General features: G+C 38.3%; 1 protein-coding gene across 3 annotated transcripts in view; it reads left to right on the forward strand.

The window, feature by feature from the left end:
* LOC126473294 (transmembrane protein 184B) overlaps positions 1-23530 on the forward strand; it is a 133538-nt gene that overhangs the window by 64089 nt on the left and 45919 nt on the right. For all 3 annotated transcript variants that reach the window (XM_050100260.1, XM_050100259.1, XM_050100261.1), the window contains 3 exons: positions 5255-5424; positions 6889-7130; positions 10748-10832. In XM_050100260.1, coding sequence (XP_049956217.1) covers positions 5255-5424; positions 6889-7130; positions 10748-10832 — 497 coding nt within the window. The remainder of the gene's footprint in view (positions 1-5254; positions 5425-6888; positions 7131-10747; positions 10833-23530) is intronic.

Genomic DNA, 23530 nt, shown 5'->3' on the forward strand with positions numbered 1-23530 from the left:
ATTTGAGCATCCCCAAAAAAACTTTCGGGACAGCGGGACATTTTGGTAAAAAACGGGACTGTCCCAGGAAAAACGGGACAAATGGACACCCTATCCTATCTCCACGTAGGTATGACTGCACTTTATACTTAGTGAATGCCGGGTACGCCCCCCTCATCCTTTCTGAGTAGACCTCACAATTCATTACCCTAGTATACATTTCTATGTATAACATAATTATTTTCTGGTAAAGATATCAATCTATCTTAAGCTTCATATATTAAAAACAAAGATTCCATGACTTACCAAACGGGAAAGCGCTGGTAGATAGGCACGATAAAAAAACACACAAACACACACACAAAATTTCAAGCTTTTGCAACCCACGGTTGCTTCGTCAGGAAAGAGGGAAGGAGAGGGAAAGATGAAAGGATGTGGGTTTTAAGGGAGAGGGTAAGGAGTCATTCCAATTCCGGGAGCGGAAAGACTTACCTTAGGGGGAAAAAAGGACAGGTATACACTCGCGCACACACACACATATCCATCCACACATATACAGACACAAGCAGACATATTTAAAGGCAAAGAGTTTGGGCAGAGACGTCAGCACTTCCGCCTCGACTGACATCTCTGCCCAAACTCTTTGCCTTTAAATATGTCTGCTTGTGTCTGTATATGTGTGGATGGATATGTGTGTGTGTGCGAGTGTATACCTGTCCTTTTTTCCCCCTAAGGTAAGTCTTTCCGCTCCCGGGATTGGAATGACTCCTTACCCTCTCCCTTAAAACCCACATCCTTTCATCTTTCCCTCTCCTTCCCTCTTTCCTGAAGAAGCAACCGTGGGTTGCAAAAGCTTGAAATTTTGTGTGTGTGTGTTTGTGTGTTTTTTTATTGTGCCTATCTACCAGCGCTTTCCCGTTTGGTAAGTCATGGAATCTTTGTTTTCAATATATTTTTCCCATGTGGAATGTTTCTTTCTATTTTATTTATCTTAAGCTTCACATTTATTCTATAATACATCATTTACTCCCAAGAGGCCTCCTGTACTTATCAACTTCTATACTTTCAGATATTATGTCTATATATACTACTTACATCCCACTATCCTTCAATTAATCAGAGTCTTTAGTGCACTGATGTTGCTCACGCCTTTTTCTTATTTATCCATTACTCATTACTATTTTATAGTTGTTCATTATGTATGGACACATCTCCTTATGTATATTCAATGGAGAACCGTCATAACTCCCCATATATGTGTGCATAATTCCCTATGTACACACCTTTTCCCGTACAACACCTGGCAGCTCTCACATCGTGACAGGCTTTGTCTTATATAATTTAATGTTTGCGTCAAAGTGTATTTTTGTGTGTGCGTGTGTGTGTGTGTGTGTGTGTGTGTGTGTGTGTGTGTGTGTGTGTGTGTGTGTGTGTTCGAGTAGTCTGATTCTTCGGCCTTTTTATCTAAAGATAAGATTTAAATTGTTAGTAACCACGGAAATAAGGAAGGACTTCAACAATAGAAGTTTGTGAATATGGAAAGAGGGAAAAGATAGACAGGTCCTCAAAATGAGAAGTAAGAAGGAAAAAATAGATGTGGTTGCTAGGATCGAAGAAGAGAAAGAAGATAGCCCCAAAGACAGGAAACTGTTCCCACTGCCTTTCCCCAGGTTCCCTACCTCTTAGGTACTTGAGTGAGACGCTGTAGGAGGTTTGGTTTTAAATCGTCTTCTGCAGAATGGATTTGTCCCACCTTTACCCTTTTAGGTCCTCGAAGGAAGTCCTAGCAATCCTATGGAAACGGCAAATGAAGAAGAATCAGGCAAACTTGTTTGTGAGGGTTGTTTGAAAGGTGTGCTGTGTGTTTTGTGTTAGTCGTGATTCATGTGTTCGTGTAAATCATGCTCATATCTACAATACCCACCCCTTTCAAAATTAATGCAAACCCTCCCATCCATATCACATCTCCTAAAAGTATAAAATACTTGATACAAAATAGAAAATCTGTACACTATGATATCACAGTTGTTTAACAAGTCACATCATATTACATTATCCATAAATATAATACTCTATTTAATTTATTTCGTCTAGATATTGCTTTATTTCTGTGATTCTCTTAATTTGTTCTCTATTTTATGGTCATATATGATTTTTTAAGCAATAAGATTATAAGATAGTTCTAGATTTTAAAGGATAGATGACAGGATAGTTTAAGATTTTAAAGGAATTTGGTGCAGGAAGACTATTTTGGAAGAAACACCAAAAACAACTCGGGATCTGACGGTCGTCACTCCGCCCGTTAACTCAGAATGTTAACGTCCCTGGGGATAGATAACTCCGCCCGGGTCCCATGGATCTGATATTAACTTTTCTTGTGGACTGGCAGACCAGTAACTTTCTTTAAATTTCTTTTTAAAGTCTTCCCAAGAGGAAAAATTCTCAATATTTACTGTACTCTATTCTGAGGCTTCCTCTAGAAGATACTCCACAGCAAATTCGATTTTCTTAGAATCTTCCCAATTTTTTTTAAGAAATGGGTCGGATGTACATCTCCATCTGGCTTAAATTTAGGAAATTGTCTAGATAACCCTGAATTAGCCCCCCCCCCCCCCCCCCTCCCAATTGTAAATCAGTCACAGCTTCGCTAATTAATACCACATTAGGTGAAGTTACGTTTTTTTTCTACTTTGTCTTGAATAAGCTTGAATTCTCTCCACAAGTCATCTATACCCTTCCTGGTATCACTAAGTTCGGAAGACAGAATAGGCGGTACATTTCCGAAGGTTATTCTCTCGGTAACTTTTTGATCTATAATTTCTTCAAATTGTTCCTCCAAACTACTTATATTTATGATATCAGGGTTCATTATTTTCTCTTTTAAATTTCTTTCTAAGTTATCTACTCGTGTACTGACACCTGTAATTTGTGATTGAATAATCAATATTTATTCATTATTCTTATCTACACTCTCTTTCAAAGCATTCTTCCCCTGTTTTACGTCATTAAACTTAACATTGCTCATATTTTCAAAAGATCCTAACTTTTCATTTAGTTTGGATTCAAACTTAAAGTCCCACTTTCAGCTTTTAAGGTTTCAACCTGGGTATTTAATTGAGAATTTACCAAGCCTAATTCTTTCCTTAGAGTCTCATTCTGAGCATTTGATTGCAGACTCTAAGCTTTAATTAAATTCATCAACTCAGCATAGTCTGGCACTTCTTTACTCACTTTCATAGCCATAGCTGGTTCTTGAGTGTCCTCAATTTGTTGTACATTGTCCAAGCTTTTATATGCTGTAACCCTAGTATGCATTTAAAGCTAACTTTAAATACTACAATTACACAATAAAAGTTCACTCAACAGTATGTATCACTTGGCACTAAAGCAATGAAGTTTTGTTTCACGCTCACCCTGTGTGGAAGTTTCGTTGTGTAAGTGAGCAGATGTAGATGTAGTGGTTCTTTCTTACACACGCACCAACACATCTATGGATTGTCCGAGAGGTACTTGTTGGTGCCATTCGACCGCCACATCTACCTTCTTCTCACGACTGATTTTAAACCTGCACACACAGACATGTGGCGCTCGGTAGATAGGATTTTAACATCCCACACTCGTATCTAGAATATTGTGTGTTCGAGACCATAGAAGACTGAGTGGTTCTAGAATTTACACAGAAATTCTCAAATCACTACAAGTACAGGCTGTGGTTCCAAAGATCTCCAGTATGACCTCTGGTCAGTTCTAAGATTATCCATGAGTTTTCACTTCTTGCAATGTTTGTCAATGCAAAGAATGCAGAGTTGCACCAAGATTCAGGGTCCACCTTTAAAGGGTAGGTCACCATATACTGCCTGTGTAAATCAATTCAAAAGTTGGAAAAAGATACCCCACCTCCAGAAGGACTATGGCTAGTAAAGCACTGCAGTGTACAGTCGAATGTTCAGGTTGATGGCAGCTTTTCTTTTTTATATGCTTCAAACATAATGAAGTTCAAGACATCCTTACCAAAATTATCCAACAGTGTTGGAGGTTTCTTGCAATTTAGGTGTTTTCTAGGAGGCACAAAACCAAGTTTTGCTAATGTTTTTACAGCATTGATACTTCCGTTTAAAATAAGATATACAATTATGGACACCATGTCCTCATGCATTTCATTCTTAGGCCTTAAAAATGTCAAAAATAAGAGCATCACTTTGAGTCACATTTGAATATAGATGTAAACACTTGGTAAATAATCCCCCTCCCTGGCTTGTGAAGCACTTCGTTTACTGCTGTCCTCTGACATATCTATTTACGGAACACATTATCAAGCGTACGGACATACATTCACAACTATATTGCTACCATAAAATATCAACATCATTTCAGGTGTAGTAATAAGATCACAGTGCAATCTGGAGGAGAGCAGTTATCACCGTCTACTATAAATTGTTAGGTACTCTGAAGGATAATAAATATTGTGGTCTGTCAGTGGTTAATGAAGGACGGACACACACACACACACACACACACACACACACACACACACACACACACACACACACACACACACAGGCTGAAGCCTGGACTGCTTTTCAGTGTGATGCAAACCACAGTTGCTTTGTATTTCCATACAGAGGCACATAATAAAATAAACTAAGCGTACTGCACAAACTTAGCACTGTGGCTACTGTAAATGCCGTACTGATGAGAGTATGCTCACACTTCAGATCACATTGTCTGATTTCCGGCTATGTTCACACCTTAGAATTCTCCATTCGAAGTGACTTAAACTTTCTTTTAAATGTGTAGTACAGTTTTAGTGAAGTGATGTCCTTGGAAACATTATTGTTGTTTTATAGTTTCTTCATCTGTATCTAATTTCACATTTAATGTGTAGTTTTATTTTTTTATTTTTGATGTTCATGAATGGCTATCATTTGACAGCTCAAAGGAAAAACTACTCTGTACTTTTCCTCAAAATATCAAAAGCCTCCTTGGGATTAGTTCTTGGTTTTTATATTGATACTCTTTGAGTGATTAATAAACTGAATACCTAAGGTTATGAGAATAAGAACAAGAGCAAGAACATAGGGAGTACTGTGTGTGTGTGTGTGTGTGTGTGTGTGTGTGTGTGTGTGGTGGTTGGGATGCAACTTCTGAAATATATGTTGACAATACGCAGTTACATTTCATGCTGATGTTTAGATTGTTTGTGCATAATAAATTGCTATTACTTTTATGTGTATGATGTATCATACTTAGAAGGTTTCTATAAATTTGTTTTCAGTCCTGATGGTGGTTACTTGTACATCACGATCATTTACAATTTCTCTGTCAGTTTGGCATTGTATGGGCTCTTCCTGTTCTATTTTGCAACAAAAGATCTGCTCACTCCCTTTGAACCTGTGCTGAAGTTCTGCACGGTGAAGTCTGTCATCTTTCTGTCATTTTGGCAAGGTGAGTTTCATAATTGTCCCTGCTAACACCGGTGCCTTGGAATTTTGGGGGTAATACATAATAACACAATTTTAAGTACAAGCCTAATATTTGAGGCCTTCTTGTTTATAATTTTTAAAAATTGTAAAATGATCATAAAGGTAGGTTTCACACAATATTTTTTCCAGTTTTTGATGCAATAAACAAATGTAGTATTTAGAAAGGTGGGATATGATCTTGTTTTAATATTTTAAGACTGAAAATGTCTGAATCACATTTTTTTATTTACTGTAATAATCAGTTTTGTCTGAATTAGACCATCTTCAGGGCTAAAACTAAAGTACAAGAGGATCATTGCTAGGCAAGGTGTCAGCTGCTGGTAGTAGTAACTGTCGTCCTACATTTTAGTATGAGATCTGCAGGTGGCCTAATCCAGCTAAAATTGATTATTACAGATAAAAACTGAGCTTTTCTGTTTTGTTCACAAAGTTTTGGTAAATTGTTTTTTATTGTACCATGATCAGATTAAGACGTATCTCAAGTTTCCAGAAGTCCTAGTTTGTTTACACATAGTTGCATAAAGACCCAATTTCTATACAAGTACTTGCACAGGAAAGAGAAACTGTCTTAGACAGACCAGAAGATAAGATACAGAAAATTAAAGGGCATTGAAGAAAGGAATAGTTACCAAATGAAAGGAAAGGTTGAGACCAAAGAAATTAACATAAATTTAAGGCCAGGTGGGTGGCAAAAAGCAAGGACATGTCGTATCGCCATTTTCCTCTGAGAAACTGGTGTTAGGGGGGAGAATACAGATAGCACAAGCGGTACCTGACACCGGTATCTTGGAACTACGCATGTGGGAATTGGTGTTACATGTCTTTGGTCCTCACCACCCACCTAGCTCTAATTTATATTACTGTCTTCACTTTCAATCTTTCCTTTCAGTAACTATTCCTTTCTTCATACCCTTGTAGTTTTCTATATTTTTATTTTATTTTATGAACTGTCTATTTTATGATGTTTTGCCATTAAACTCTGTCTTGCTTATTACCCTATCTTTCACCTTGTAAATTGTGAGGTTTTCAAATCTCATCCAGAGTGCAGTCCCCATCAATCAGCCTTTCCTTCTCATCTCATCTAGCAAGTTTCCCCTGAGCACAGATGACCTTGACATTGTGCCCTGTAAGCTCCAAACTCACAAGTCTTCCCTTACCTGGGGTTCTGTGCTACTTTTTCAAAACTTTCCCCATTTTGTGAACCTCATCAGTCCTTTTCCTTCATCCCTTTTCCTTCCCCTTCAACCTTTCTGCCAGAAGGAGCAGCCACTGGCTTAACTCTTAAGTGTGTGTTCTCCTGCCACCACTTGATGAGTAAATATTTTCTCTGTCTCATTGCACTGTATTTTGAAAAATTGATTACTCACTATGTGAAAAGTTAATTCCCACTATCTCATGTACATTGAACTGTTTTATTTCTGCACAGGTGTCCTTTTGGCTGTTTTGGAGAAGGCAGAAGTTATTGATCCAATTGTGAACACTAATGGATCACAAGCAAGTGCAGGCACAGTCTCTGCAGGATATCAAAACTTCCTCATTTGTATTGAAATGTTCTTTGCTGCTGTTGCTCTGCGCTACGCATTTCCGTACCAAGTATATGTACAGGGCTGCATAACGGATTCCAGGGGGCGCAGTGTCACTATGCAGAGCATCTCTAGCAGTCTCAAGGTAAGGATTTTTTAAAATTGTTTGTTCTTGTTTGTTTATAAGTTGAGAGATATTTTAATAAATGACAAAGTTACTCAAGAAGAGGCATGCAAGAAGAGATAAGAGATATACGCTTAATAAATATGTGGATCAGTGGCATTAAAAGATTTCTCTTTACACTGTTAACATGTAGGCTATTTTCACTTAAGAGGAGAGTTTCAGTTACATATGTGTTGAGGCTCCTTGTTGTAAAGAAACATACAAGCTTTGGTTGTTGTCACAATAATTTGCCATACCTGCTGTCATTGATAGACCTGCAATCTTAGAGCAATTATATAGTGTCCATGGAGCAGTAAGAGCAAAGGAGCAAATTATGGATTTACACATGACAGATATTAATGTACTGAGACAATGTTGCAGTGAAATTCAGCTGTGATCATTGATGACGCCCAGGATAAATTTTAACAGAGTAAAACATGTTGTGTACTTGAGATTAAAATTGTTTATACTGTAAATGAGCTCAGAGGTTTTAAAGCGGTGTATACTTATTGGTCCAAGCAGAGACAGGCTGTTTGCTATTCAGTCATTTTTCCCTCGGCATTGTCCTGAAAATCCAACTTCCCAGTGCTTTCAATGTATTCAATGCTGAACTCAGAGATTTTGAAGACTGTGGGCAAGATGAGATGTGATCACAAAATTCGTCTTCTGTTCAGGTTCCCTGATTGCACTGCAAAAGATGCAACACTTGTACCAAGCAGGTAAAACCGTCCAGAATCTCTTGATTTTCTTCTTACAAAAGCAGGGAAATTGTCAGTCTGCCGCATACTAGGGCATCTGGAAATCTGTGACAATTAAGCTGCGAATATTGCTATCAAGGAGGCATATAAGCTACTCTTTGTCACTTAACGTGTAATCCTTCTGCATGCTGTGAGATTGCTGTTGAAAAGATTTGTCGTGCGTATGGGATGTAGAGTGGCTAGACGTGACTGACAATGATCTGTGGTTGATAAAACCAACTGTAAGACTAAGGCACTCATCTTTCCAGCTACTAAGATGTGATGAGATTATCATAATGCACTGAAACCGACACACCTACATTACACATGGTTCCTTCTAGATTTAAATCCTTGTTGAATGAAGGTAATAATATACCAAAATGTTACTGTCTTTTACATCATGAGAAGAAGGTAGCAGCCAGGTACCAGGTGATCTGTCCACAACTTTAAATGACACTGAAAGTGGTATGAGTGTTGTCTTTGTGTCACCTCACGTAACTAAGCTACTGGGTATGAGATTTTAGTGCATACTCAAGAGTGGCTGGCTCATCCGTTAATGATGTAAGAGGTTAATACACCACAATTTCGTGACTTTCTAGTTTAGTATTGTGTCTTGTTTTTAAATTTCTATTGAAGTTGTACATTTTATATTATTCTTGAAGGCTAAAGTTTATCAAGATCACTAATAATTCTTTATATTTTAATTACCAGTCTTGAGAGATTTACACTATTATTATCAGTTACTGTAACATTATTAAATGTTCATGCTTTTTACAACACTGAAAGTCACATAGTGATTGTTGTGTCAAATTGTAATAAAAATGACAGGGAACCTAAGCATATCATAAATAAAATCCCACACAATTAAAGCATACAAGGCCTGTTCAAAAAATTCCGGAACTTTGTCCACAAAATATTTCTATGGCTATCTTTTACTTATTGTACATGGTTGCCTTCGAAATACTCCCTTCCTCAATAGATGAATCGCTCCCAACGCTGTGTCCACTTCCGGAAGCACACTTAGAAGCCCTCTTGTGCTGGATTGTGCGAAGTGCCATCTGTGAATTATCTTTTATCTCGTCTATTGTTGCAAATCTTCATCTTTCAATGGAGTTTTTAACTTTGGAAATTAAAAAAAGTCCACAGGGACCAGGTCTGGAGAGTACAGATGATGAGGCAGTACAGTGATTTCGCTTTTTGAGCAGAAGTCGCACACCAACAGGGATGAATATGCTGGTGCTTTAATAGTGATGCAAGAGCCATGAATTGTCTCACCACATTTCAGGCCATTTCCTTCACGCATTTTCTCTCAGGCATCGCAATATGTCCTGATAGTACCATCAATTAACAGATTGTCCCTATGGCATGAATTCATGATGAACCAATCCTTCAAATTCAAAGTAAACTATCAGGATGGCTGTGACATGTGACCTGACGTGAAGAGCTTTTTTTGGTCTTGGAGAAGCTTTCCCGACCCATAGTGAAGATTGAACCTTGGTCTCATAACCATAGACCCACATCTCATCGCCAGTTATGATTCTCTTAAGGAACATCTTGTTCTCATGTGCACAATCCAAAAGCTCTTCACAGGTTGTGATGCAAAGGTCTTTCTGGTCTTGACTCTGTGAGCCTTGCGACGAACTTGGCAGCAACATGGTGTATTCCAAGACGCTATGTCAGGATTTAGTGACGTGAGCCAGCTGAAATGTTACCTTCTTCTGCACTCTCTCACACATTCAGTATTCGATTGGCAGGCACAATTTTGTTGATGTTCCTGACATGAGCTTTGTCGGTAGGCATCGGAGGGCGTCTTGAACGAAGGTCATCTTTAACTTCCTTACGGTGATTTTTAAACTGTATGAATCTTGTAACACCGAGTACAGCTTAAGAACTCATCAGCATACACTTCCTGCATCACTGGGTGTGTGTCTGTAAAGGTTTTCTTCAGTTTCACACAAAATTTAATGCAGCCACGTTGGTCTTCTAACTCTGCCATCTCGAAATTCGCAAACTGTGCAACACAACATTCTACGCAATACAGCAGCGCTGAGCAATAACTTAGCAGATGTACAACAATGAAACTTCTGGCAGTTACACATTAAACACAGGCACATGCAGGGATGCCAACCGCATTTCGCTCCAATATGTGGCTTGTGTGAAATTACGAATATTCCAGATTATTTTGAACAGGCCTCTTACATGTTGTGCTGATGTCGCAGCATACGTTAGAATATGTTGGGATATCAGCACAGCATGTTGTATATTTTAATTGAGTAGTGCTTGACTTCTGATGTGCTGATGTTCCCTGTCACTTTTTATTATAATTTGACACATAATCAGTATGTGACTTTCTTTGTATTCTTAAACAATAATTTAACTTTCAGATCATCTCCAATGACTGATGCAATGTCAAATACATATGGTATATTTTAATACTAAAACTGTTTTAGCAGTTTTAGGTTTTGTGTGCTTGAGTGGATATGAATGTGAGAGAGTAAGTTTTAACTAATATTTTGTAGAAAAAATCGTTTATCTGTAAATATTTTAATGACATCTGTCTCTTATGGACACTTTAGGTTTTGAACACCCAAAATAAGCAAACCAGACAACCTATACAGTGACTGTTTGGGTTGTCTTTACTCATTCAGTTGTTAATGTCCTACCAAGGATTTTAGATTATTTTATCCTAAACACATCCAAAATTCCAATTTTTGCAGCAGTTTACCCTCCATCTTTTACTTGTCTGTATATTTACCATTTAAAGACATGATGTGGTGGTTCACTGTGTGTGTACTGTTTTTTGTTACTTATTCCACATTAGATATAGTTTGCATATTAATAAATTTTTGCCTGTTCTTTCAGGAAACAATGAATCCAAAGGACATAATGACAGATGCAATTCACAATTTCCATCCACAATATCAACAGTATACCCAGTATAGTTCAGGTAATAGAAATCTTTTCAGTACCAGCTGGTATACACATTTGTTCTTTGTGTGTTAATAAGCAGTCATTTATGACTGGTTGCTGCGTGATATAATTTAGCCTGCATTTTGTGCAAAATGAAGATTAGGGATGAGAAACAGCAGCCATCACTAAGAACACCTCTCTTAAGTTTCCATTGTAAGATATCACAATTTTATTAATTTTTTTGTTGAATTTTCTCACTTTAAGTAAGTAGTAAACTGTTTGGTATGCTGTTTTTTTTTCATACATTTGTACAGACTGATAGCATTCTGTAAATAAGTTTGTTCTTATTAGTATGATGAAAAGGGTAGTTGCTACGCATCATATAGTTGCAGAAAGGCACAACAAAAAGACTGTCGGGTTGTTAACTAGGTCGTGTGTGTGTGTGTGTGTGTGTGTGTGTCTAATTATTTTGGCAAAGGTCTTGTTTTCTGAAAGCTAGTTTTTTGACAGTCTTTTTGTTGTGCCGTTTTGCGACTCAGTGTCTCCACTATATGGCGAGTAGCAACTATGATTTTCATGATACTGTTATATTCCATCCTGGATTTTCCATTGTTTGTTCTTATTAGCACTTGGATAATCTGGTGCAGTCCAAATGACAATAACTGAAAACCAGTTAAAAGTATTACTGAGTTTCTGCTGTACAGACTTGTATCAGATGAACATTTCATGATGGAAATGCTGAGCGTAACTTGATATGTGTGTAGTAGATCTTATTTCTTTTATCAGTATCTCTTTACATGTCAAACCTTCAAATGAGCTGAAATATATAATTTGAATTATGTAAACGGACAGATAAAAAAAACTGCTCACCAAGCTATGGCAGGTGAACAGATACATAAAAGGATTTGGCTTTCACAAGCTTTCAGAGCCAGTGTCTCCTTCTTCTAGCAGAAGAGTTGAGTGGGAAGGAAGAGGGGTGAAGGAAAAGGACTGCAGAGGTTTAGGGAAAGAGGTACAGTTTAGAAAAGTCACCCAGAACCCCGGGTCAAGGGGGACTTACTAGACGGGATGAGAAGGAAAGACTGACTGTTGAGGACTGCACTGGATGAGATTTGAAAACCTAAGAGATTAAGGTGGAAGACAGGGTAATATGCAAGACAGAGATTGCTACTAAAACATCGTGCACATGTTAATAAGAGTGAGAAGCTAAGTGCATTGGATGCAACAGAGGTGGAAGGAGGGACGATGAAAAATAGCCAAGTCAGAAAATGAAAGATGCAGAAAACTGATATGGAGTGAAGAAAGTAGTAGTTACTGTGAACGGAAGGAATTAATGTAAATTAAGGCCGCCAGGTGGGTGGCGCGAACCAAGGACATGTTGTTGTGCTAATTCCCACTTGTGGAGTTCTAAGAAACTGGTGTCTATGGGAAGAATACAGATGGTACATGTGGTGAAACAGTCACTGAGTTCATGACTGTCATGTTGTACAACTGCAGCAGGATATTATGTGCTGATTTTTGCTGAGATTTTGCCCACCTCACCTAGAATATCTTTTTGTCGCCCTCCCAGTCTCCACAATATCCTCGTCAGACCCTGTGCTCATTCTACACCCATCTCCCTACCCTATGGCTCCTACCCCTGGGACCATCGTATTCTACCATTCTAACTGGCAAAACATGTACTATCAAAGGGAGACACACCTGTGAAACAACATGGCATATACCAGCTGTTATGTAAGCACTGTTTAGCCTTTTACATTGGCATGACTTCCATGCAGTTATCAGTCAGGATAAATGGGCATAGGTAGAGGGTGTATACAGGCAACACACAATATTCTGTTGTAGAGCATGCTGTACAACATGACAGTCATGACCTCGGTGACTGTTTCATCACATGCACCATCTGAATTCTTCCCCCAGACGCCAGTTTCTTAGAACTCTGCAGGTGGGAACTAGCACAACAACGTGTCCTTGGTTCTCGCCACCCACCTGGCCTCAATTTACATTAATTCGAGTGCAGTCCCCAACAATCAGTCTTTCCTTCTCATCCTGTCTGGTAAGTCTCCCCTGACCTGGCGTTCTGGGTGACTTTTCTAAACTGTACCCCTTTCTCTAAACCTCTCCAGTCCTTTTCCTTCACCTCTCTTCCTTCCTCTTCAACTCTTCTGCCAGAAAAGGAGCCACTGGCTCTGAAAGCTTGTGAAAGCCAAATCCTTTTGTGTGTGTCCCTGCTGCCGCTTGCTGAGTAGTTCTTTTTTTTCCATTTACATTATATTATCAGTTATTGATTATTTTTGTTGTTATAATTATTTGAATTGTTTCACTTCATGCTCAGATACATATAGTAAAAGAAGAAATTGTTGATTTCTTACAGTCTGAAAGCCATCTTGTAATCTATTCAAAATGTAATTATTATTTATTGAACAAAATTATAAATACATAATTGCTGTACACACTCATCCTTATGCATCCACTGTGATATTTAGATGGTTGAAACTGAGAAAGAGATTAACAATGAAAGTTGATTTGTTTGACAAACGAAATACGAGAATTATAATTAGGCAAAACTTGGAGGTGTGAAATAATCAATAAAAAATTGCAAAGAAAGTTCATTATATCAATGTAAACAGAAACCATAGATGTAGTTGTATTTTTATCCATTTTATGAATCAGTGTTTGGCTTAAAAATAAATAAATAGTGTAGAATATCCACAGTTTGTGCTTTGATAAACCTGAAATGGTTCTACTTAGCAGTGACAGTAAAATCAATTAGCATGAAAGAGTCCTTCTTTCTAAAAGTGAACTTGCGTGATAACGTCTAATTCTACACAGAAGTAACTATTGAATTTTTTACTATTAAAGCCAAATCCTGCTTATATTACTGAGACCAGGCAGGTAACTGTAGATGGAAGATATGTCTGAAAGTGTTTAGATGAAGGGAAAGCAGCCAAGGGAATGCAGTCCATTAGCTGTACAAGCTGGTGGGTTTCTTTACGTGATTTCGTGAGAAAAGGGGTCATTCCGTGCCAAGTGTACTAGATGTTCATGTGTGACCATTACAGATTTTGACGAAATTTTGTGTGAACAATCACACATGTCCACAGTGAACATTAGAAAAATTTCACAATTGTTAATTCAGTACTTCCATAGATATAGTCATTTGTTTGACTCCCAGCACAGCTACCAACAGTGCACCTGTAAGTTTTCAACAACTTTGAGATGTAATATATCCTGTAATATTGTCTTCAAAGAAACAAAACTAGGCCATAGTATACAACTTCTTGAGCTGTGTTAGGTAAAATAATAAAAAAGGATTTCCTGAGCAACTTGCATATGGATAATTTGAAACAAAGCAGCCAAAAAAATAGACGCAAAAAAAAGTGAACTTCAGCTTTTTATATCTCCAAAAGTAACTGTGGGATACACCTGATACCTTGTATTTAATAACTTACCACTACAAGGCCTTAGAATAGAAAATTTCATTCTCCCACTGCTTTTCAGCAGTTTACAAATTAAGGGAAAGTCGAAAATTTTTCCAAAAATGTTAAAATCAATATTTTTGGCTCATTTTTACAAAAGTCTTTTGCAAACTCTTTTAAACAATTTTCATTAGAAAGACCATATTCCATACCTCCTAAAACACTATATTTGGCTCTGCAGTGCAAGCATACAGGGTGTTACAAAAAGGTACGGCCAAACTTTCAGGAAACATTCCTCACACACAAAGAAAGAAAATATGTTACGTGGACGTGTGTCCGGAAACGCTTACTTTCCATGTTAGAGCTCATTTTATTACTTCTCTTCAAATCACATTAATCATGGAATGGAAACACACAGCAACAGAATGTACCAGCGTGACTTCAAACACTTTGTTACAGGAAATGTTCAAAATGTCTTCCGTTAATGAGGATATATGCATCCACCCTCCGTCGCATGGAATCCCTGATGCAGCCCTGGAGAATGGCGTATTGTATCACAGCCGTCCACAATATGAGCACAAAGAGTCTCTACATTTGGTACCAGGGTTGCGTAGATAAGAGCTTTCAAATGCCCCCATAAATGAAAGTCAAGAGGGTTGTGGTCAGGAGAGCGGGGAGGCCATGGAATTGGTCCGCCTCTACCAATCCATCGGTCACCGAATCTGTTGTTGAGAAGCGTACGAACACTTCGACTGAAATGTGCAGGAGCTCCATCGTGCATGAATCACATGTTGTGTCGTACTTGTAAAGGCACATGTTCTAGCAGCACAGATAGAGTATCCCGTATGAAATCATGATAACGTGCTCCATTGAGTGTAGGTGGAAGAACATGGGGCCCAATCAAGACATCACCAACAATGCCTGCCTAAACGTTCACAGAAAATCTGTGTTGATGACGTGATTGCACAATTGCATGCGGATTCTCGTCAGCCCACACATGTTGATTCTGAAAATTTACAATTTGATCATGTTGGAATGAAGCCTCATCTGTAAAGAGAATATTTGCACTGAAATGAGGATTGACACATTGTTGGATGAACCATTCGCAGAAGTGTACCCATGGAGGCCAATCAGCTGCTGATAGTGCCTGCACACGCTGTACATGGTACGGAAACAACTGGTTCTCCCGTAGCACTCTCCATACAGTGACGTGGTCAACGTTACCTTGTACAGCAGCAACTTGTCTGACACTGACGTAGGGTTATCATCAACTGCATGAAGAATTGCCTCGTCCATTGCAGGTGTTCTCGTCGTTCTAGGTCTTCCCCAGTCGCGAGTCATAGGCTGGAATGTTCTGTGCTCCCTGAGACGCTGATCAATTGCTTCGTACGTCTTCCTGTCGAGACACCTTCGTTCTGGAAATCTGTCTCGATACAAATGTACCGCGCCACGGCTATTGCCCCGTGCTAATCCATACATCAAATGGGCATCTGCCAACTCCGCTTTTGTAAACATTGCACTGACTGCAAAACCTCGTTCGTGATGAACACTAACCTGTTGATGCTACGTACTGATGTGCTTGATGCAAGTACTGTAGAGCAATGAGTCGCATGTCAACACAAGCACCAAAGTCAACATTACCTTCCTTCAATTGGGCCAGCTGGCAGTGAATCGAGGAAGTACAGTACATACTGACGAAACTAAAATGAGCTCTAACATGGAAATTAAGCATTTCAGGACACATGTCCACATAACATCTTTTCTTTATTTGTATGTGAGGAATGTGTCCTGAAAGTTTGGCCGTACCTTTTTGTAACACTCTGGATAAGGCGCTAAAAATGACAACGAGATGTAGCAAAGTCAGCTGAAAAAATAGATATTTGGGGAAAAAAATGCGATGTTTGGCTTTTTATATCTCCAGAAGTAATTGAGGGATAAGCCTGAAACTTTGCACATAATAACTTAGAAACATTGCATCATATAATACAAAATTTCGTTCTGCTTTCCAATGGTTTACAGATTGAGGGCAAAGTTGATGCCAAAAATCACTATTTTTGTCCCAATTTTACAAAAAAAGATTCTTCTGCAAACCCTCTGAAACCATTTTCATTAGGAAGAACGTGCTTAAACCACATAAAAACTATATTTGGTTTTGCAAAGCGAGCATATGATGCCCTAAAAAAAGTAACTAGGTGAATGTGCATTGAAAATGGGCTCATATTCCATTGGTACTCAAGTCTGACATCCTTTATTATATTCTACATTTTTTTAGTACTCTATGAAAAGTCTTGATGACTGGGAAGTGAGGTAAGGTCATACTTCCTACAACACTGGAGTAGCAGAATTTATTCTGAAAGTTTAATCTCTTTAGTATCACTAGGAATTTAAACTCTAGCTTACTAAACTTATTATTACGTACACTGGAAAGAAAAACCCTGCTGCCACATTTACAACCAGCATAGCTTTTTCTTTTTGATGAAGATATTCTGTGACTGTGATTTTTGTTTTGACAACAAAGGGTAGAAGTGTTTGGAATGAATTATCAAACTGTGTGGCAGACTCATTATGGGGTTCCTTCCTAGATGCAACAACAGTTACAGTACTGACACCATTCATTTCATAAAGCACACCTAACAGGTATTTGAAGATGAGACAATATTGTCTTGAAATAGATTATACATACATGAAATAAACATCAAAATAAAATGAAGCTTTTAGGAAATTGCCTCTCAATGTCTGTCACATTTTTAAGAACCCTTTCTCTCAGGAACTGAGAGACATATCAAGTTCAAATTACTGTCACATAGTAAGGTGTATGGTCCTTTGGCGATGTAAAAGTTTTAAGCATCAAGTCAATTCAGTCAAAAGATACAGCCATGTATGTCACATTTTGTCACTCAAAAACTCACTCGTCAAAACCCTAGCAAATGACACATGAACTGAAATTGAGTGTAACAAAGCAAAAACTGAAATGCCTAACTCTGTTCTCAAATATTCCTTTGCAAAGGAAATCCCAGGGGAATTACTCTTGTTTAATCCGCATACCACTGAAAAGATAAATGAAATGTGTATTGGTGTCAGTGATGTTGAGAAACAGCTGAAATCGTTAAAACTGGACGAAGCTCCAGGACCCAATGGAATGCCTGTCAGATTTGATACTGAATTTGAGGCTGAGTTAGCCCCTGTTCCTACTATAATCTATCATAGATCTATCTCACAAAAAACTGTGCCCAATTGTTGGAAAAAAGCACAGGTCAACCCGTCTACAAGAAGGGTAATAAGTGATCCACGAAGTTACTATCCAGTATTCTTGACATTGACTTGTTGTAGAATCTTAGAACATATTCTGAGCACAAACACAATTAAGTATCTCAAATAGAATGACCACCTGCATGCCAACCATCATGGATTCGAAAAACATCAATCGTGGGAAACCTAACTCACACTTTTCTCACATGACATACTGAAAGTGTTGGATCAAGGCAGTCAGGTAGATGCAGTATTTCTTGAAAAGCATTTGACTCAGTACCACACCTATGCTTATTGTCAAAAGTATGATCACGGGGAGTATCAAGTGAAATTTGTGATTGGATTGAGGACTTTTTGGTATGGAGGACACAGCATGTTATCTTGGGTGGAGAGTCATCATCAAATGTAGAAGTAACTTCGGGCATGATCTATGGAAGTTTGTTGGGCCCCTTGCTGTTCACGTTGTATATTAATGACCTTGCAGACAATATTAATAGTGAAATCAAGCTTTTTGCAGGTGATGCAGTTATCTATATCAAGGTACTGTGTGAGAGAAGTTGCATAAGTATTCAGTCAGATCTTGACAAGACATCAAAGTGGTGCAGAGACTGGCAACTTCCTTTAAATGTTCAAAAATGTAAAATTGTGCAGTTCACAAATAAAAGAAGAAAGTTTTCTATGACTATAACAGTGAGTCACAGTGGGAATTGGCCGACTCGTGCAAATACCTGGTTGAAACAATTCATTAGGGACATGAAATGAAATGATCACATAGGCTCAGTCATGGTTAAAGCAGATGGTAGACTTTGTTTTATTGGTAGAATACTGGGGAGTGGAACCAATTTACAGAGGAGATTGCTTACAAATCATTCATGAGACTGGTTTTAGAATGTTGCTCATATGTGTGGGAGCAGTACCAAATAGGAATAAAGTATCGAGAACATGCTGTGAACGATGACTCTAGGAATACTTTGAATGATGACTCTAGGAATATGCTACAACCCACTATGTATTGTTCGCATAGTGATCATGAAGACAAGATTAGAAGAATTACAGCATTCCCAGAGGCATTGAAATAAACATTCTTCCCACGCTTTGTACATGACTGGAACAGGAAGGAACCCTAATAACTGATACAATGGTATATACCCTCTGTCATGCAATTCACGGTGGTTTGCATAGTATAGATGTCGATGTAGGGTACTTCCTGTTGATCTAGAATCATGAAATGTGGTAAGAAGCAGGGTTTCACTTTACGGGTAAATGGAAAAATCTGGAATTGTTAACTAGTAATTATATCACATGAAAAAATATTTCTTTTGTCATTTGTTATCCTACTTCAAACTTGAAACTAAAACTTTCTCGTAAGTCTTGGAATCCCAGGGACAAATATTTTGCTAATATCAGTGTCAGTAACAGGTAAAAACTGTCAGTGTCATCAAATCCTGGTATAGATCAACTGTCTGCATACATAATTAAGTTTGTACGGGACCCTCAGTGTGCAAGTTCTACTCTAAGCTGGCCAATTTTCTTTTTCGTATTGTTTCATTATTGGTTGCTGCCTTGATGTCCTACACCATATTTTTAGTACTCATTTGTTATTTATTGCCTTCCTGAACTCAGAAATTGTGCATTCGTAATAGGTTTTCACCTTTTGCTAAGATTTTTTATGTTTAATTTCTTTGCATGTGAATTAGTGTAGTACATTAAGTACCAGGCTATGAGTGTCATGTCGAATTGAAACTATTGCACAGACCATATTAATTTTCTGGTTTCGATATGGTTTTTAGAATGTTTTCTACACTGTATTAGATTAATCTAAAATTGCATTCAACAACCCACTTTTTATGGTATTTGTGATGGAGCATACCTCGAATACCACTGTCATTTCCTCCTATCTTATTCTATTCAAATTGATGCACAAAAATTACTAAGAGTGAGCCTCCATATGATCTCAAATTTCTCCTTCAAAGTCATTTTATGAGATGTATAGTGAGCAATAAAATATATGTCATACGTGGTTCATTGGGAAGTCAGCTTGCAGAAATTTAACAGTAAACCTCCTTGTAATGAACAACTTCTCTTTTAGCATTTGCCATAGGAATTTGATGAGCATCTCCATAAAGCTCTTGCACTTACAAAATACATCTATAGTAAAATATGAGTTATGATCAAAAAGCAACAGGATTTTTTTTCTTATAGAATCTGTTTTATCAACTACTACTTTGTCCTCTTCAAAACAATTCCCATCAGAAATAACACATCTGTGCCAGTGCTTTTTCCAGTCTTGGAAGCAGTTCTGACACTCATTTTTCATTGTGGTATTCAGCTACTTCAGCAGTTCTGCTTTTAAATCACCAATGTTGGCAAAACGATTTCCTGTCATAGTTATCTTCCACTCACAAATAGTAAGAAGTCGCAGGGGGCCATGTCGAGTGAATGTGATGGCTGATGCAACCTAGCAGTTTTGTTTTTTGCCAAAAAAATCACAAACAGGCATTGAGTTGAGCGGGAGCATTATAGTGATGTAATTTCCATGACTGGTTTTGCTGCACCTCTGGCCTTTTAAATCAGATTGCTTCACGCAAACAGCACATAATTTCCACGTAGTATTACTTATTCACTGTATGACTATGAGGCAGGAACTTATGATGCACTGTGCCATTTTAATCAAATAAAATAGTGAGAAGAACTTTCATATGTGATTGAATTTTTTTCCAGTCTAGGCTCTTCAGGCAGTTTCCGTTGGGACAATTGGGCCTAGGGTTCAACATCATACCTATATACCCATGTTACTTCACATGTTATAATGTTCTTTAGAAGTTCTGGATCACTGTCGACTTCATTCAACAGTTCCTGAGTGATGTCTATGTAATGCCATTTTTGATCGAAATTTAACAGTTTCTGAACAAACTTTGCTGATACACATTTAATGCTCAAAACATCTGAAAAATTTGCTTGGTGTGAGCCACAGTATACACTGACATCATCACCAACCTCTCTGATTGTTATTCAGCGATTTTTCCAGAACTGTTTTCTTTACTACTTCCACATTGTCATCAGTAATTGATGTGCCAGGGTGTGCTGGGTGGTCATCATCTTCAATGCCCTCTCGACCCTTTTGAAATGTTTAAACTGCTCATAAACTCATATCTTTCTCCTTGTAGATTCGCCAGAAGCCACAGTCAGCATTTCAGATGCAGAACTGCACTTTGTTCCATTTCTCAAGTAAAATTTAATGCAAATTCTTTGATCCATCTTTTTCAAAAGTAAATATTTGCCGACCACTCAGAAATGCATATAACCTTTTCCACTGTCAGATATTCAGAACAACTGAAAATGCAAATGTACATGAGGAACATGTGAACCAACAAGAGAAAATAATTTTGAAAATCAGATGTATAAAGCCTGTGAAATTAAAAAAAGTCCTGTTACTTTTTGATCACACCTCATATGTTGCAGTTCTTATTGTATTCTCTATCTCCTCTTTGGGTCTAACTGGTAAGGGTCACAGATTGATGAGCAATACCCAGACAAACAAAGGTTTTGTAAGCTCTTTCTTCTGTGATTGACTTAAATTTCCTAAAGATTCTTCTAGTGGACCTGCTTTTCCTAAAACTAATTTGTTTTCTTTCCAGTTTTGGTTGCTCCAAAGCACACTGCTAGTTAAGTTATTGTTGTTACTGGTTTAACGATTGATCACCATTTATATAACTGAACAATAACAGGTCTTTCTGTCTATTTATGTGCAGTATGTTAGACTTGTTTGTGATGATGGTCAACTAACTGCCCCTGCGCTATGCTAAATCCTCAGCAGGACTTCTCACATATGACAAAGTTTTTCAGCATTTTGACTCCTCTACTTACAAGAACATCATTTGCAAGCAGACTCATAGACATTCTAATGTTATGCTCCAGATTAATTATTTGAAACTACTAAAACAAATGTTATGTTGTGCCCAAATGTCTGGAAATGTGTGTGGGCTGTGATTCAAGGAGAGCAGAGAATGAAAACAGCAGCAGGGTGGGTGGGGGGGGGGGGGAGGGGAGAGAGAAAAACATTTTTGCTATGAAATAAATACAAAACAAGATAAAGGTATAGTATAAGGCTTAGTAACAGGTTTTAGTTGATTTTCTATTCCATGATCACTTACTTCAATTTTTGTCTTTTGTTATTCATTTAACAATTGAAAGAAAAGGTGCTATTATGATCTTCCACAGTAAAAAAAATTTCAGGAGTTTGGATTAAATGTTTTGGCCTAAGGTTTTTTTACATTGGATTTAGGATTCTTTTATCCTTGGTTTGTTAAGAAGGCTGACTCTGAATCTGTGATGCTCTCTCTGCTTTCATAGCAACTTTATAGCATGGTTCCTGAACCATGGCGAGTCTTTACCCATCCCTCATAACTTTCATCATCATACGTATTTGTAAAACTCTGAACATTCTTGTTTAAATTTATAGTCATTGGTACCTTAAGAGCACTGATTCATCCTCTACATCAGTTGAAGCAAAAATTTACAGTGTATTTGTCACCATAAAATCAAGGGCACTGCAATCATAATCTGTTTCTTCACTAATCACTTGACATAATTTTCAAGTAAGAGACTCAGAAAAGGCCCTTGCCCGTGGCAACTAATTTAATCATATAAGTAGTTATAAGTCTTCCAGCCAAGGTTGACCATACCCAGGGGCATGCCCCCCCCCCCCCTGCAGCCCCCCCCCCCCACCTCAGCTCTCAGTGAAAGTAAGAAACATAGTGTAGTCAGGTGCTTTCTTTCTTGAAAATGATTTACAAGTCACCTGTGTGCCAGTTTCTAACAGGGTCGGAGCTGCAACTTTTTATGGCTGCTTACACACACACACACACACACACACACAAACACACACAAACACACACAAACTGTTCTATGGATACCCTGGCTCCCTCCCCATCACTGTAACATGTGTAGAAAATTTTAACGGATTAAACAAATCCTGAGTCCTTACCATGAATGCTGTTGCAGTTAACTGACGTAATGTTCACATTTATACTTATTGTGGCTGATTTACTTCTGTCTCTGAACAGTACATGTAAACCATTAGGCCGTTGAAGGTGTTCCTCTTAAAAAGTAATGTGGGATGTAGTGTTACTTGTACTAATAAATGCAGGCTTAAAATTTTCCCTCGAGTAATGGATACCAACAGATCCATATCTAAGGGTGGTTTATGTATTCCACTTGGCTTCGAACCACAGTACCGTGATTGGTGTTGCAAATTACAAGCCGTGTTTCCATTCCACTAGCAGTCTTCACCAATTCAGTGTCTGGGGGAACTGAGGATGGCATCTGAATCCAGGCAGAAGACATAATTTTTGTTGACATGAGCTACATTTTGCAGCAAGTTGCACCCACTGCATTCAGTAGCTGCTAGCAGCCTGTCCTCCACATCTTGAACGAGTTTGGTTTTGTTGCTTGCTTTCATCTGAAGAGCAATGCACAGTTTGCATGGCCCACTGTTCATTGTGTCAGCATTGCATATTGTTATTGTTCTGTAACCAATCAACATACTCTATCTGATCAAAAGTAACACCTGGCTGAAAATGGCTTACAAGTTCCTAGCGCCCTCCATCAGTAATGCTGGAATTCAAAATGGTGTTGGCTCACCCTTAGCCTTGATGACAGCTTCCACTCTCAGGCATACGTTCAATCAGGTGCTGGAAGGTTTCTTGCACTGAGCACAGGTATTGATGTCGGTTGATGAGGCCTGGCACGAAGTCGGTGTTCCAAAACATACCAAAAGTGTTCCCCCCAGGGGGCTCACAGTCCTTTCATGAGTACACATATGGCGAGCACGGGGCCCCGAGCTATTGCAGCCTTCCTTCTTTCCTGGGCTGCATTTCCTTCCCCTTCCCCTCCTTTCCTGTCCTTGCTCCTTCCCCTCCACCCTCTCCTCTCCCTCTCTTGGTGTCCTTGTTTATCTTGGCCCCACTATCCTCCTGGTTATGTTGGCTTTGCGATTTAGTTTTGGTGAGTAATTACCTCATCCGTTTGGCATCTTCTGGTCCCCCTCTGGGGTTTGACCTCCATT

This window comes from Schistocerca serialis, chromosome 4 (genome assembly GCF_023864345.2).
Source record: "Schistocerca serialis cubense isolate TAMUIC-IGC-003099 chromosome 4, iqSchSeri2.2, whole genome shotgun sequence".
In the NCBI taxonomy this organism is placed as follows: Eukaryota; Metazoa; Arthropoda; class Insecta; order Orthoptera; family Acrididae; genus Schistocerca; species Schistocerca serialis.